This window comes from Fringilla coelebs (genome assembly GCF_963513975.1).
Source record: "Fringilla coelebs genome assembly, chromosome: 7".
Taxonomy (NCBI): Eukaryota; Metazoa; Chordata; class Aves; order Passeriformes; family Fringillidae; genus Fringilla; species Fringilla coelebs.
This window is the reverse complement of record NC_140035.1, coordinates 25,781,435-25,797,491: the sequence shown is the minus strand read 5'-3', so window position 1 is coordinate 25,797,491 and position 16,057 is coordinate 25,781,435. Positions and strand designations below refer to the sequence as shown.

The window sequence follows — 16,057 nt, the reverse complement described above, 5'->3', positions numbered from 1 at the left end:
TTCATGCTGCCAAAATGAAGTTAGACATTTTAAATGTATCTATCATCTTTTCAAGGCCATCCTAGGGTGTCATTGCTTCAGCTGGCAGAGAATAGGATGAATCCTGACTTCACTGAGTCAAGATATCACACTATTGTGAACAGTTGTTTAAACTATGACTGCCTACCTTCATAGTAGTAGCTCATTCCATAGCATTACATTGTGTTCTTCCCACAACAAATTACAGCAAATAGCTTCAAGTTAAACTCCACTTCAAGAATAAAGAAACTCCAAAAACACATATTCAGACTTTATTTTATTAAAACAAGATTTGTTCTGCTGAAGGAATGAAGTAATTTATAACTGCAAAACAAACAAGGAACAAAAACTTTGCTTCTGGGCATGCTCAGAACTATGCTATTACAAATTTTTCTGAAAAATATTATCAGGAATGCTGTAATTCAGCAGGTAAAACATTAAAGGCAAAAATTCAGTGATTTTAGTTACATTAGTGAAAGAGATACATTTTACTTTTCCTATCTGTCCCCAAAACACCAAAAGCTGAAAACTCCGTATCTCCAGTATGAGTTCAGATTACTTTGTTCTCAGGCAGAGTGACCCCAAAGGAAGAAGAAAGGAAGACCGGCAAAGGAATCAAGAATCATCATCCCACTCCTGTTTCACACTGTTCAGTGACGTAAAACAGACTCCCAAGCACAGGAGCACCTGTGCCAACCTGCCCTCTGCACTTCAGACTGGGACAACATCCTCTTCTGTCACCTGTCACTGATTTACTTCCAAACAGAACATACTGCCCTGAAATTTAGCTCTCACAACATAAAAAAAAGAAATCCAAATACGTGACTGAGAAAAACAATGGAAACAACAAATCTGAAATAAAATGAGCAGAAGATACAGAGAAAGAACATCCAGCAACACCACCGAACCAGTCTGTAGTATCGCTGTATCCTTATAAACCACAAACGACCACAGACAAAAGAGATAGAGAAGCAGATAAAAAATTACAACATCAAGCAAAATTATTGCAAAATACATTATCAATAACAATATGAAAACCATAAAACACATTCTCATTTGGGCACAAACAGCATGAAACTTAAAACACATTTTCAGATGAACCCATAGGCTCATTATAAACAGAAATAACCTCATTTATCTGAGTTCCACAGAGGGGTACTTTCATAACACAATTACCAGAACATTGGATACAAACTGTCAGAAAGAACAAGAGAGCAAAAAGTCCTATCAGAAAATTAACTGAAGAACTGTGAGGTGCAAGTGTCAGATATCTGAAGTTTTGGGGGATTGCTATTTTATGTTTGGTTTGCACCTGGCACAACATGATGGAGTCACACTCATGGTTCACAATCCTAATGAATAATAAAAATCTATCTGCTTAGAATAAGACTGTTTTGAAAGGCTGATTGAGTACTTTGTGTAGGGAGAGACTTTTTAAAAATTATGAAATGTGTAATAAAAACTACAAACTCACAGGTCAAAATTGCGTATGTACTAAAGAAGAAATGGTAACATTTTTCTCTTCCATTAAGGAAGATACTGGTTCTAACTGCTGCCAATTTAATTCAAAAAACATGACTTTACTCCTCTCTACTCCAGCTCTTGCTTCTCTATGTTAAGACATGCAAACATACTGACAAAACCTCTTTGCCTCTTTGTCCACTAAACTAACATCAAAAGAACCCAGATCCCGCCCCCTGCCAAAAAAAAAAAATACAAAAGGGAAATAGAACCAAAAATAGAAACAAGAAATATCACCCAAAACCAACAAACCCACCCATCAATTTTGGAGAGAAAGTATTTCAGTTCTCAAGTTTGCCATTGCTGTAGACTTTACAACCACGCTTTGGAGTATCAGCCATGCTGCTAATGAAACAATGTTCTATCCCATAATGGCAGAAACTCCATTACTTTATCTAACAGGAAAGTGCTTGCCTATTTCTCAAGACCTCAGAATTTTTGCCTTCTTGCACATGATATTGAGGATCTTTGCAATATTTTGCTTTGTGAATATGTTCAAAATTCTCATTCCAAAGCAGTTTCTGCTTTTACTTCTCATATCCCAGTCTTTCCTCTTTTTCCTAGTGGTCATTGAGCATGCACAGAAGAGGTTTCTGAATATTCAGAAGTGAGGCACAGATTAATATCCAAGCCTACAGTAAACCTTATTTTGACAATATCTACCACATAAATGTTTCCAGACTTGTACCTCAAGTCTTATTCTTTTAATAAATTCTTACATACTTTTTTTTTGGTTTTTGGTTTTTTTTAAGGAAAATATATAGCTACTTACACTCTTATTTAAATATAACATTTTTTCTTCTAAAAATCCCACCCTGATAAGAGGATCTATTACCAAAAACAAAAGACATTACAGTCTAAAAATATTAGTAATTTTATAGTCCTCAACACATCTTTATTACTCAAGATTTCAAGGAAAAGTTGTGCACTGGAATAATACAAATGTACAATGCATGAGTATGGAGAACAGTATTTTGACTCTAAACAATTACACACTAGTGTTCTTAAAGTACAATGTGCATTAAAACTTATTCACACACAAAATAATGCATGCTCTTCACGTGTGGAATACTGTGAAAAATAAGATGGAAGAAGTTAGGTAGGAAAACATTCTTGTATCATAAAAATATGTTAGAATGGGACTTATCTATAGTTAAAGCTTTGCTTTAAAACAAACTTTATTTAAAAATCTTCTTTTGCTTTATCTAAAAATTAGCCTTTCTATAAAAACCATTCCTTTAAAACTTTGCTTTAAAAACATCAGTTTTATATTAGACAAAATATTAAATTCTACAGGCACAATTAGTTGAGGGCTATAAAAATTTATATTACAGCCCTTCAATTTCCAGTGACTTGCAATACAGTCATAAGATTCTGTGTCTGCTGACAACCATAGGAAAATTCGTCCAAAGAAATCAACTTTTATATAAAAAATAAAATAAATTAAAACAAAACAAATAAAAAAATCTGTCAGATCATATTTGACTTGTAAAGGAACTTACTTTCCAGCTGACACATGCACATCTTTTATTTATCTTAGGAAATATGCACATACATTAAAACCATCCTCAAAATATTCTCTGAACATGTGGTTTATGATGACAGCTTTTCTATTTCCTTCACATACTGTATATTAAAATAAACCGTTTCCAAGTCCACCTTTATCTCAGCCCAAATCTGTGACCCTTGACACTTCAGAAAGAAGTGAATGAAGAATCAAGAGCGGTTTTGTTGTCTGGGGAGAAAATACAGATATGTTCAATGCCACAGACGGCAAGATCTGCTCTTTTCCATGTTTTTCTTGTGTTCTGAGAAACGTATTGTACCACTAGAGAATTTATGAAGACCTTCAAGGCAAAATAGATTATATAATATATCAAATTGAAGATTTGAAAACCAAAGCCTGGATTATGATGATGTTTAACTGCGTGCTTAATTTACTGTAAATGAACCATTAATCTTAGGTTTTAAAGCACAGAAACATCCGTGAGACTGGCTTTTTGTCTCCTAACCACATCAAATAAACTGTCATCATAACAACTATTAAAAAAAGGAAGAAAACTAAGCTAAAACACCAGGGGTTTGGGGTTTTTTTGCCATAAAACCATAGTAGATGGAATCTCAGGGGCCAAACTTGAATCTCTGTTGAATATAATTTTTATTCAACCAGGTTTTTTAACCAAATATTTGAACTATAATACATTTAAATGGATGCTGTGTTAGGTTCATTTAAATATTTTACTGAAAATTTTAAAAGGAAGTTTGAACACTAGTCCATAAAAATTTAACCAGCACTACACCAAATAAAGCCAGAAAAGCATAGAACCCCAAACTCAAGGCTGACATTCTGAAACAACTTGCTGCTATTTGTTTGCATTACAACTTTTCCACCCCCCTCACTAAGGAATGTGAAATTCACCTACAAACTTAATCAACAAGGTATTATAAACAAACAAAAAAGCCCCCAAACATAACACTATATTTATTTTAGAATTCAAGATTTCACTTCAGCTACCACCATTTGAACAGTCCCCTAAGGAGACATATTTCCTTACCAGCATGGTCCATTATTGCTTGATGAGAGCCCACAGTGACTTTCAGTCCAAAAAAAAAAAAAAAAAAAAAAAAAAAAAGAAAAAGCTTTGGACATGATTTCAGGAACAAAGAAGTCAATACAAAAATGTGTAAAATTATATTTCATTTCAAGAAAGCACTAATTGATCTGAATTGTATCATACCGTATTAATTTTAATGCCATTCCACAGGCAAGTATATATTATGTATATATTATGTGTTGAAGAAGGTGCACATATACACAAACACAAAATACATACACAGAATTCAGCCCTGATTGATGTATCTTCATTAAATTTCTAGCACAGCAAGTGAGTCATCTTTTGCACTTTAGAATTACGTGAAAAAATTTAAATAGGCACAATTAATTAACACAGCTTCTAAATTACCTTATTATAGTGCACTGTTATGCACTGATAATACCATAATAACAATATGATACCATTCAAGGTCATTTTGCTGATGTACAGTGAAGACTAGTAAATGTGATTATAAGTGCTTTGAAATCAAATCCACAACTTCTGCAGCTTTACACAGTAGAACAGTGCAATACATTGTGTCCCCATATTCCAGGAACAAGAGCTGAGTTTACAGTTGTATTTGTTTCACATTAGACTGGCTTTGCGCTTTCTGGAGCTCTAGCACTTCAACTGCATTGTCTATGGCCTCCTTTTTTCCTCCTTCCTTCTTCCAGGTGCTGGCTATAAAAAAAAAGAAAAAAAAAAAGTTCTTTTGGTAGCTAGCTCTCACCTGGTAGAACAAGACAGTTTCGAAGTAATGGTACAGCAGAGGTTCTTCTAGAGCGCCGGTTCACAGTGCCAGGATGACCCCCATCTCCACTTACTTCCCAGCTCCTGACCTTGGAGGAAGCTTGCTCTGGTTTCTTGGGAAAAGATTCTGATGTGACTTTCTGCCTTTTCTCAGGAATCCCTGTTACAACTGCTGAGTTCAGAAAGGCCCTTTTTGGTTTCCTCCTCACCTTTAATTTTTTAGCATCAGGCTTTTCTTTCTTAGGGTGCTTTCCCACTGTAGTTTTCCTTGTCTGGCACCTATGGATGGAGAAAGCAGATTTCTGGGCACAAGGCTGAAGTTGTCTTCTCATCCCCTCTTTCTGCTGTTTTTTAGTTCTGGACGTTTGTTTGCCTGTAGTTATTCTGTTTCCTCTCCTTGCAAGAGTACATCTGACAGACTTAGATCCTGCAGCCTTTCTGGAAAAAACTGGTTCTTTGTTAGTGCCTTCTTTTCTCTTCCATATTGCTTTTGGAGTCTCCCTCTCTGACCACTCACTCCTGATGGAGGTCAGAGGAGTTTTGGTAATTCTATTAAATGGAATTAATCTATAATCTCCTTCTATCACAGAGTTCAAAGGTGAAATGATTAGGTGTTTAAAAGAGTTCTCAGATACAAGACAATCTGTCTGTTCCGTGGCAACAGATGGTCCATCTGCCTTTTGACTTGAAGCTGCATCATTCCCTTTATCTCGATCAGGCAGGAAAGATGCTGAAGAAGAGCTACAGAAGTCTGACCAATTAAGTGACTTAGATGGCGTGCTTTCTCTCTGGGTATCAGCTAGTTTCTTCATGTTTGCATCAAAGCTGAGACTTCTGAAAAGCTGTCGAACATGAGAGGGCTTTTTGGCCTTTTCTCCAACTGTACTCTTAGGAGGCGTTTTCAGAATTCGATTTGTCAGTGGGTCATAATACTTGAGAGAACACTGTTTGTATTTATATCTTACAGAGTCTTTACTGTCTGTGGAGTGATGATTTTTCCTCATTTTGGGAATATCTATAGGTTTACCTTTGCACTGTTTTACCTCTGGGCACGAGAGTACATACACCACTGTCTTGGGCTGTATGGGACTCATGATCTTGGTATAGGACTCTGGAAGTTTAAGGGCACATAGTCTAGTTTTCATGTTTGGAGTTTTTTCATTCTCCAGCAATGCAATGCTTGCTTTCTGATCGGCTGGATCAGATTCCCTTCTAGACATTTTCCTTTTTGCTACAGGGTAGTTCAGCAGACTTGTTTGGGTGCCATGGCTGACTTTAACCACCTGACACCTTGAAGCCAGGCGCCATGTCCTTTTCCTAGGCATTTTTACAATTTGTGGGTTGCATAGTGTATCTGAGGCTAAAGACGGGTTATCAAAACCAGAGCCAACACTTAAAGCATCATTAAATTCTGGCAGTGCTTTAACTGGTGCACTTTCTGTTCTATTACCCTCAATAATATTGATCCTTTTTTCATCCTTCTGCTTTTTTTTCTTCATTCTCTTCCCTGTACAATTGGCTGAGGATTCACTGTTAAAGTAGCAGCGAAAACGACCTTCCCTGAAATCACGCACAAGTTCCTCAATTTTTATATCATCTTCATACATTATTTGAGACCAAGTTTTTCCCACAAAAGAAGGAGGCACGTGAGGCAGGGCTGGAAGAACTGGTTCTTCAGTATGAACTACAACATCCTTTTTCACTGCTTCTTTTTTCTCTAATGATTCAGTTTTTAAAACAGAAGAGAGTTGTGTTCCATAGTCCTTATCTTGCAAACATACCTGGACCTCTTTCAGGAATTCTATATCTTTTATAGCTGCCTTGGGTAAATCTGTTCCTACCTGTATTGGTGCATCACAGTCAAAACTCATTTCAGAGCCCTCTAAATTAGTATGGTCCAGAAGTGATGAAAAAGGTACACTGGGATTATTTTCTTTTTTGAAATAAATTTCTTTAGATGTAGTTTCATGGCAGTATTTCACAATTACATCTTCAATAGTTTCATCCACTGAACTTTCATCACCTCTGTTTGTCTTTATGTTTTTGCATCTTGCTAGCTGTGGGGATGTCCCAAGATCTAGGGAGCAGCTGATACCCACAGTATCCCTGAGATGGAGATCAGACACCAAAGTTTCATCCTGAGTTCGTAAACTATCTCGCTTTGAGAGAGATTGACCTGAGGTAATAAAGGAAGAATTGCTGTGGCTGCGTGTAGGATTCTGATGAGAAACTGAAGGGCATTTTGGGTGAACCGGTGCTGGAGCAGGATTCAAGCGTGGGTTCAATAACACATCCCTACTGCAGACCTCCACTGCTCTTTCATCACATCCTCTACGCAGAAACAGATTTGATGCTGCCAAATTCCCAACATTTTTTCCTGTTTTAGGATTAACAGAGGAACTGTGGCTTGTAGGACTGAGAGAAAACTGCTGAGGTACAGAGCTCACAGCTGTAGACTGACCTTCACGGCTATGATCTGCAACTTGAGCACGTTTCAGATTTACCCATTTCTTATCGCTACAAATGCCAACAGACTGCTGGGATATTCCTGGAACACGTTCCTGGCCTCTTTGAAGTTTTTGAAAACCTGCTTGTGTAACAAAAGTTTTCTTTGTGACCTCACGAGACAGGCATGGAACAGAAGAGCCTATTTCACGAATGGACTCCTGGTCTTTGCTGGAAATCTCCTGTTTCTCACTATTCCTCTTCTTCTGCATCTCTTCTGAGGACAGGCAAGAAATCCTAGGAGCCTCCAGAGTGACGGGGAATGGCATGTCATCGTAGGTTGGTCTAAAGGGGAGGGGAGAAAAAACCAGCTTAAATAAATACTGTAAATATGCTTGAAATTTTTCAAACAGCAGTGTAGGGTTTTTTGAAGAGTCATTACCTAGACTGAATCACTTCTAATGAACAAACTGAAATTACTATTTCTATTGTTCTATCTCAGAGATATTAATTTTTTTTTTAATTCTGGAGGGGAAAATGCTCCACAAAGCTAAAGACAACAATTTGGGCATTAGTCTAGCACCCTCTTTATGCAATCATCAATTAAGAACGGTCAAGCATAGATTATTGTAATTTTATCAGTACAGCACAGCAGAAACAGTAAAGACATTTCCTTTGTTTGAAGTGGTAAGCCTATAAAGACGTGATTTCACTGGTCATACTATCATTACTTAAAATCGAGCTTTTGTAGAGAAATGGAACATAATAATAGGACACAGTATAAAACCATTGTTGATTATAAATGCCCTTTTCCCTACAAATTATGGCTGCCTGATTGGAACTCTGCACATGTGGCCAAGGAATTCCATGTTTACTGTTTCTCAGACATACCACAGCTTCTGACTCACTCCTGTGAGAAGCCAAGTTAGGATTGTTCAGCCTTGCTGTGACAACAGATTTTTATATATTCTGTAACTGGCAGTTCTGTCTTTAAGACTGCCTCAAACACAAGGGTTTGTGTCTCCCAGAATTAACACAGCTGACAGATATGAACTATTTTTCCTATGCAACACAGGAAGCCACAAGGCTTTAATGTGTAGCAGCCAGGCAAATTCAATGAAAACAATTTTTAAAATATGTAAATATAACTGAAGAATAGAATATAGTGTTTCACTCAAAAATTATAACCATCTTGTGAGACCCAAACGGATGCTTACTTTAATACATGGCAGAAATCAGCTAACAGAAGTATTGTGAACAAATTTTATAGTACAGTAACTTCCTTGGTTATATAACTAATACTACATAGAGCTAAGGGATATAGGACTGGGTAAGCAAGAGAAATCTCATATAATGAAACACTAAAAAAGAACTATTACTACATGAATGCAGATCAGATGATCAGGTTCTTTGATCACATGATCAAACAATGCCTATCATCTGAAATGCCGTTTTGCCCTTCCATGAATTCTTGGTCACCTGAGCCCTCAAACAGGGCCTAAAGGGAATGCCAGATGCAACAGATTTAATCTTTTAACTTCCTAACTTCAGGGTTCTTCCATTTTTGTGTGAAACATCTTTGCATCCTGGCATCTGGACCTTGCTGAAAGACTGAACATAAAACTAAACAGATTTTCATACGGAGAAACCATAGCAAACTCCTAGGTCTCTAGCTCAGTTAACAGCCTACAAGCACTTCTCAAAAATTACTTTCAAGCAAATGTCCCTGGGGGAAGTGAACAGAACTACAGTTTTATATAGTTAGGAACATTTGACAGTTTTCCTACAAATTAAGTAAAATGAAGATTTACTTTCTAAAATGCTTAATACTATTTCCTTAGGTAAAAAAACTTACATACCAAGCATTTGGAGGAAGGAATGATTTGATGGTTTGTGGGTGTTTGGTTTTGTTTTTTTACTGGGGGAGAGCAACAATATCCTTTGAAATTCAGTATAAGGCAAAGCTCTGATGAATTTTTCATTTTTCCATATAACTACTAGGTATACTGGTTCTGTAAAACAAATCAAGTCTTACAAATATTTCCATAATCTTTTAAAACTGCACATAAAGATCCCTTGTACGAATTCAGCTAAACAGTAAAAAAAGGTATTTAAGAAGAGAATCAAAATCTTACCTCAAGTGTCAGTTAAGACCATGACTTTCTTTTCAGAGCAGGATCACAACATAAATCTATTCATACTTTCTTTTCCATCTTTGATTGTCTTCCTCCAAATTCTGTCTAGATTTGGGATTACTGTTCCCCCTCCTTCCTCCAACCTAGTCTAGATTTTGTATATTCTTTTTCTCATTCCTTCTACCAACAACTTAGAGGTACCTGGGTAGATTTTTTTTCCTTATTAGTAGGTTTTGTTCACCAAAGCAACAACCTTGTATTAGTGACACCTCCAGAGAAGCCTGTCTTAAAGTGAATCCTATATTTTCTCCACAGTAAAAAATGCTGAATGTTCTTGATAGTGCGACAGAATCTATTTATTTAAGATGGGAGGACAATTTATTTACTTGTAGTGATGTGTACATCATGTCCTGGGCTAGTCTGGCATAGACATGCATATTAGCCAGTTCTGGCACATCCCTGATAATACCAATGAGTGCTTTCAGACAAAACACTCTTCTGCTTGTTTGTCAAGACAGATAGCAGAGCTGCATATTGAGAAACACTGTACTGTACTGGGATCAAACTGTGATTTTTGTCTGCCTTTCAAAACATTATAAATGAGGTTTAATTGATTTTCCTTCATCTATAGAGAAAAATTTAACACACTGATCCTCTTATCACTCTTGAAACATGCACATGATAAATAAAGAGAACACTTTTCAAAATTTGAGCATTAATGAATTGGCCAATTAATGTAATTCAAGTATTAACTGAACAGGTGAACTGCAAGGATAATGAAAAAATAAACATGTAAATACTTACCTGACATAATCAACAAACCAAAATTATAAGCTCTTTCAAAACATACATAAAATATACTGCTAAATATATATATACACATATATATACATGTAAGGCTCAGAATTAAAATACTTAGAATAAAACATATAATGCTCAAATTTTAAGAATTTGTAAATGCATGTGAGATTGTACAGTCTGCCATTGTAAGTGCTGACCTATATATTCCTTCTTTTTCAGGTCTTCACATTTAAGAGCTGGTAGTGGTGCTGTTTCAAATCCATAAGTTGTGAAGTTTTGTCTTCATATAAACAGCAAATGTCTCCACTGAGCAAGTTTCACCTCAAATGAGCCAAATTTACTGCCCAGCAGTAGAACAAATACAGGAATTCATAACACATGCATTCCACTAACACATATTAAAATAAAAAGCCTTGTGTATTATACCTGCTGTCATGGTATCTGTGGGGATGATGCTGCAAAACATCTTGAAGGAAACGCTCCATCAGGCTACTGGCACCAGTACGATTCCTACAGTATGTTGTAAAATGTCTGTGCTGGGAGCTGAAAATGTGCTGGGGAAAGATGCAACAGATGATTAGTCCAATACTACTGCTAACACACAGGCCTATTCCTAAAAATTCCTTCCCAAGTTAAACGTTGCACCATTGCTATGAAAATATTTAAATAAAAAGAAAATCTCAATTAAAATTGTAAAATAGTAAAAGAAGATTTAAATGTGTTTAGACAGTCTCAAATAATATTAGAATGTATTGAAGCATCTTTCTGAGTTGGAACTTAAATTAGTGGTTCTGGTAGCTGCTGACAAATCTCTTATAACAAATACTCTCACAAATCTCACAGCTGCTCACAAGTTTCTATCTAAAAATTACTTATAAAATTATTGAAATTCATATGAGCAAACATCCTATAATTCATGCAAATTAACAAGAATTTTCTTAAGTGTAGAAGATTAAATAGGCTTCTACTTGCTAATTTTAAAAGTCTATAAGACAGGAGACTGACAGAAGAACTGAAAATGGTTGATCAAACGTCTCCAGCCTTGATATTTACCATATTACTAAAACCCTTTATACTTTAAAACATATAGAGAGCTCAAGATTAAAGACACAGAGAAAACCATAATAGATGCAGTGCAGAGCTGTGTGGCACTTCAGAAAAGCAGACTGCAGCAGCTGTGCCACTCCATCAGCATCTTTTACAACAGGTCATAAATAAGCAAGGGATCTTCCTCAGGGCCCATATCGTGCAATTCCCAAACTGCTCATTTTTCACTCAGTACTGGTTGTTTGGTGTAGAAACTGATATTCACGAGTTGATAAAGCCTCCTTGCTATCTGCTGCTAAACTATGCAGAAGCTGTCTCACCTGTTCCAGATTACTGTAGTGTACGTGGCAACAGTTGCAGTATCCTTGCCTATTCTGCACAGTGGATGCTCCAGGCTGAGGATGTTCTTGTCCTCTTCTGTGTAAACTGAAAGAAGCAGGTAATTTGTCGAGACATGTTGTGTGGTTTAATCCATGTTCTTAGCATCAAAATTCTATATATCTATCTTACTACACAGATGGGAAAAACTTGCAAGATAAATGTTTCCATTTTAGAACTGTAATGGTGAGACTATGTATTTTAAAGTACTCTCAAGCTGAAATCCGAAAATAATTGCCTCTAAAGAAAAAGGCAGAGTCATCTTTTCATTCATCTGTTTGTCAGTATTTTGAAATAAAAGAAGAAAAGACAAAAACCAGTTGACATCCACACAGTAGTTTGGGGCACTACAACGTGCCTTCCCCACAGTGTTTACCAGTACATGGGTGTAAGATACAAAGGACCTTAATTAATCACTTAATTAAGTGATTAATCGTACACTTAATCCATTTTGTGTCACTGTCATCCATTACACAAGGTAACAGATAAGGCTGAAAAGCAGATTCTTCCCATCTTTGGTAAGCAGTAAGCTGGATGCCAGTTAGAGCATCACCTAACTTACCTGCTACTGCTGTACTGTCGTGGAGAGCCCTCAACACCATGTCTTTGGATTCCTACAGAAAAACAAAAACAACAACCAAGAAATAAACCAACCAAACACACATGTACAAAACACAAAAACCAACAAGTACCATGAAGATGGAGCATTTTACCTGCACCTAGCTACTTCTCCCACATTGCATTTGTCAAAACTGCTATTTTAAAGGAAGATAAAAGGTTTAGTAAGTTCAAAAAAGCATGAAGAGATCCTTTTGTTCATAAAGTTCATCCAACAACTTCATAAAATAAGCTTTACTCTTTCATAGATGAGGTGAGTGAGTTTTTCTACTGATTTGTCTGGGTTCAAGACTAGGCAATCTACACTGGTACTGCAACATCCATGATTCCTGAGATAAAATGCAAAGTGTTTCAAACAGCTTACGACAGGACAAGAAAATTACACCTACATGGAAACTTGGTGGATGATTCAGAAGTCACTCCTTCCATCTAAGTTCCATAATGAAATTTAAGAAATCAAAGTAAGCAATTGAACTACAAGATGAACTAATACCTCTATTGATAGCTAATACATTTTTAAATGTAACTGCAACAAAAACTACTTTGAACTTTTTCAACGTCTTACCTTGTGCTGAAGAAGCAGAAGCTTCATCAGATCGTTTGATTCTCTCAAACATCTGTAAGTAAAAAAATGTTAAGTCAGTCCATCCTCATACTCACTGTATCCTGAAGCTCCTCCTTCAGTCTAAGCCTCTTTAAAAGCTCTAAACTGTTTCAGCCATTGACCAATACCTGATTTAAATGAAACTGCATTCTAAAAATAAACTTCTGCTTTACCAGGTTACCCTAATATTACATTTAGCAATACATTTTAGCTTTGATAGAAGGGGCTAACTTTTAATTAATGAAATCAAATACTATACTTATGAGCAGAGCACACACTCTGGTAGTTTATTAAGCAGTAACCCTGTCAAATTAATTTAATTACTTAATTTCCTAAGTTGCCTTAACAATTAAGACAAGAGATATATGTAAGAAAACCCATATGAGACCTATACGACACAAATTATCTAGGCTGGAAAAGTAAGCCTTATTACTCAAAAGATCTGCAAATCAATTTTGAATCTCACAATTTTTAATAAAAATATGACTGCAGCAACAAGCAGTTACGTGCTTTAGGGTGTCCAAACACAAAGGACTTCCAGGTGTCACACAGGCCTTTTATGCTATGGAATGTAAACATTAAATCAGCTTTCTATACCTACCTTAGAGTCACCAACCTTCCTCATCCACCAAAGCCGACTCCAGACTAGCAAGCAATAAATGTCAAACAGGAGGCCATTTGCAGTGCAAGACACTTCTCTCATCCCATCTGGCAACATGGAAGTTAAAGAGCCTTTAAAAATAACATTAATAATGCATGTTTTCCATGCCCTAAGGCATGTAAATTTTTCTGTACCATTTTGAAAACAAGTGAACAAATGGATAAATCTTTTTGAAGCCTGCAGCACATCTTTTTTAATATGGAAGTAATTTTGACAGTCTTTCCTATATAAATGTTAACCATTCCGTCTGGAATAACTTCTTCTTCTTTCCTCCTCATGGGCCCTGTGTACTAAATATTGCTGTCCTTTCTGAGACTATGCACTGCTCATGATAAAATACTTGAGCTGGCATAGCAGTTATGGTCAGAGGGAGTATCTTAATAGCTTAACTTTAAACAGCCCCTCACCCCCCCCAAACAACACAATGCACCAAAACACCAAACTCCTTCTACTTCCCATCGTGTTGCAATTTATGTAATATTAAAAAACAAACTAAACAAGAAACTCCAGCTGTTCCTATAAACCTTTTCATCTGGCAGCTGAGAAAAGCTTTTTTGACAGATCTCAGTCGTCCTGTTCTATTTCCTATACACTGCTAGGATCTGAAAGAAAGTGAAGGAAAAACAGAGAAAACGATCCCTCATGAGTGATGCTTTATGTAAAATCACTTGTTCTACCTGCTTGAAGTCAATTTCCTGCTATTTTAACTCTTACTGTACACACATAATCTTACGATAAAGCTAAAAGTGTGGCAAGTGTAGCAACCACAGAGGAGGAAACGCCAGGGGTGAGGCAGTCAGAGGGATCCACAGCCAGCAGGGGACACCACAAGCATTCATCCCCAACCATTGCCCCTAAAGGAGAATAAAGCACCGGGACACACCAACGTTTAGTTCCATCTCAAAGATGCTAAGGAGCGCAGTATGTTGGAGGATGGAGGAAAATCTGCTGTCTTAGAGGAATTTCTTCGAGGAAAACCTATTCTCTGTATATGTGTTTTGAAAAACCACTAGTGCAGAGGATATACAGCTTGCTTACCATCTGAAGTCAAGCTTAACCCACAAGCTAATAAAATTAAGGAAATCTGCTACGTAGATGCCTTATTTACATTGCCAAAATCTGGGTTGCTGGAGGTCCTTACTTTTTTAAAACAGGGACTACAGCTATAAATCCACAAAGGATTTTTCAGATGTCCAAGGAAAGACTGCATAATTCTGCCTTAGTTAAGATATTTACAGTGGGCACAATCTTGGACTATTGGATTAAGAGTAAATAAATACTATCTGTTCAAGAAAAAGCTTAAATGTTTTACAACCAAAAAAATTCTTTTAATTGTAACAAATTCATATACAGCCAGTTACATACAGGAATATTTGGTTTTGTAAAATTCTAATCAAGCTATTTTAGCAGCTGTCTCTAAAACGAATGCTTCGTTTTGGCTTCATTGAACTACTCTGTGTACAGCAGGTAGAGAATTAAAATCTTCAATCATATTTAATAACACAACCAAAAGGTATGAAAAGCATTAAAATTAAAAAAAAAAAAAAAAAAAAATCAGTGGTTCACTCTGATAGTATTTGGGTGTCAAAGGCATCAGATAAACTCTCCAGAGTGCCAAGAGTGACACTCGCGACAGTGTCACTCTTGCACCGCAACAAGTAAAATAAAAAGGGCAAAAAGGCAATAAAAACTGCTCTTCGAAATAACCTCATAAACACCTCTGCCACCCCTTCACCTGAGAGCAGCTGTGCTGGGCAGGCAGGAACAAGTCCCTCCCCTAAACAGAGGCGCAGCTAGTGCCTTCCCACAGCACCAAGGAGCCGGCAGCTGCTCTCAGGAGCGGGCCCTGCCCCGTGGCCTCACCGCAAGGCGCGGCTCCGCTCCCCTCCCCTCCCGTCCCGCCGGCACCGAGCCCGCCGTGCCCGCCCCGCCTCGCCCCGTCTCCCGCCGGGCCCCGCCGCCCGGGGCGGAGCCGCAGGGCCGGCCGGCAGCCGAGGCACCAGGGCCGGCTGTGGAGCTCCGCCCGCCCCGCCCCGCCGGGAGCCGCCAGCCGCGGCCGCTCGCTCGCCCGCCCGCTCCCGGTTCCCCGCTGCCGGCGCCGGCTCACCTCCATCACTCCCCGCTCGCTCTTCAGTGCCGCCCTGGGGTCAAGGGACGCCATCCTCCGCTTCCTGCTCCGGGTCGGCGGGCCGCGCCCCGCGAAGGGAATGGCGGGAGCTGCGGTTCGCGGGCCGCTGCTCCCGCCCGGCTCGGGCACCTCCTTCCCTCAGCGCCGCGCTCCGCCCGCCGCGATCCCGGCGCGCACCCGCCATGCGGGCCGGGCCGGCGGGAGCAGGATCAGCGCGGCTGGCACCGAGCCCCGCAGCCCCGCAGCCCCGGAGCCTCGCTTCCTGAAGTGCTGTTGCTGCAAAACTGCTCCAGAACTCCTCGGGGTGGCGTCTTCTGTCAGCCCCGGCAGGGTGCTTTTCGTTACGCAAAAGTGACC

The 16,057-nt window shown here is 38.3% G+C and overlaps 1 protein-coding gene across 1 annotated transcript; it reads right to left on the bottom strand.

The window, feature by feature from the left end:
• Window positions 1-381: 381 nt before the first annotated feature.
• ZDBF2 (zinc finger DBF-type containing 2) lies at window positions 382-15,699 on the bottom strand. The gene is made up of 9 exons (XM_084209017.1): window positions 15,680-15,699; window positions 13,513-13,619; window positions 12,873-12,924; window positions 12,252-12,303; window positions 11,632-11,737; window positions 10,691-10,818; window positions 4,864-7,673; window positions 4,095-4,133; window positions 382-2,610 (listed from the first exon to the last, which is right to left on the bottom strand). Exons 2-9 carry the CDS (start codon window positions 13,612-13,614, stop codon window positions 2,597-2,599), a joined length of 3,303 nt encoding a protein of 1,100 aa, XP_084065143.1. The 5' UTR covers window positions 13,615-13,619; window positions 15,680-15,699; the 3' UTR covers window positions 382-2,596.
• Between the last annotated feature and the right edge of the window lie 358 nt (window positions 15,700-16,057).

Excerpts from the sequence above, each read along its gene's own strand:
- ZDBF2 (XM_084209017.1), bottom strand. The coding sequence starts at position 13,614 with ATGAGAGAAGTGTCTTGCACTGCAAATGGCCTCCTGTTTGACATTTAT. Across the intron at positions 12,925-13,512 it reads GGAAGGTTGGTGACTCTAAG|ATGTTTGAGAGAATCAAACG; the intron begins GTAGGTATAGAA and ends TTTTACTTACAG. Across the intron at positions 4,134-4,863 it reads AAACTGTCTTGTTCTACCAG|TCACTGTGGGCTCTCATCAA; the intron begins GTGAGAGCTAGC and ends TTGGACTGAAAG.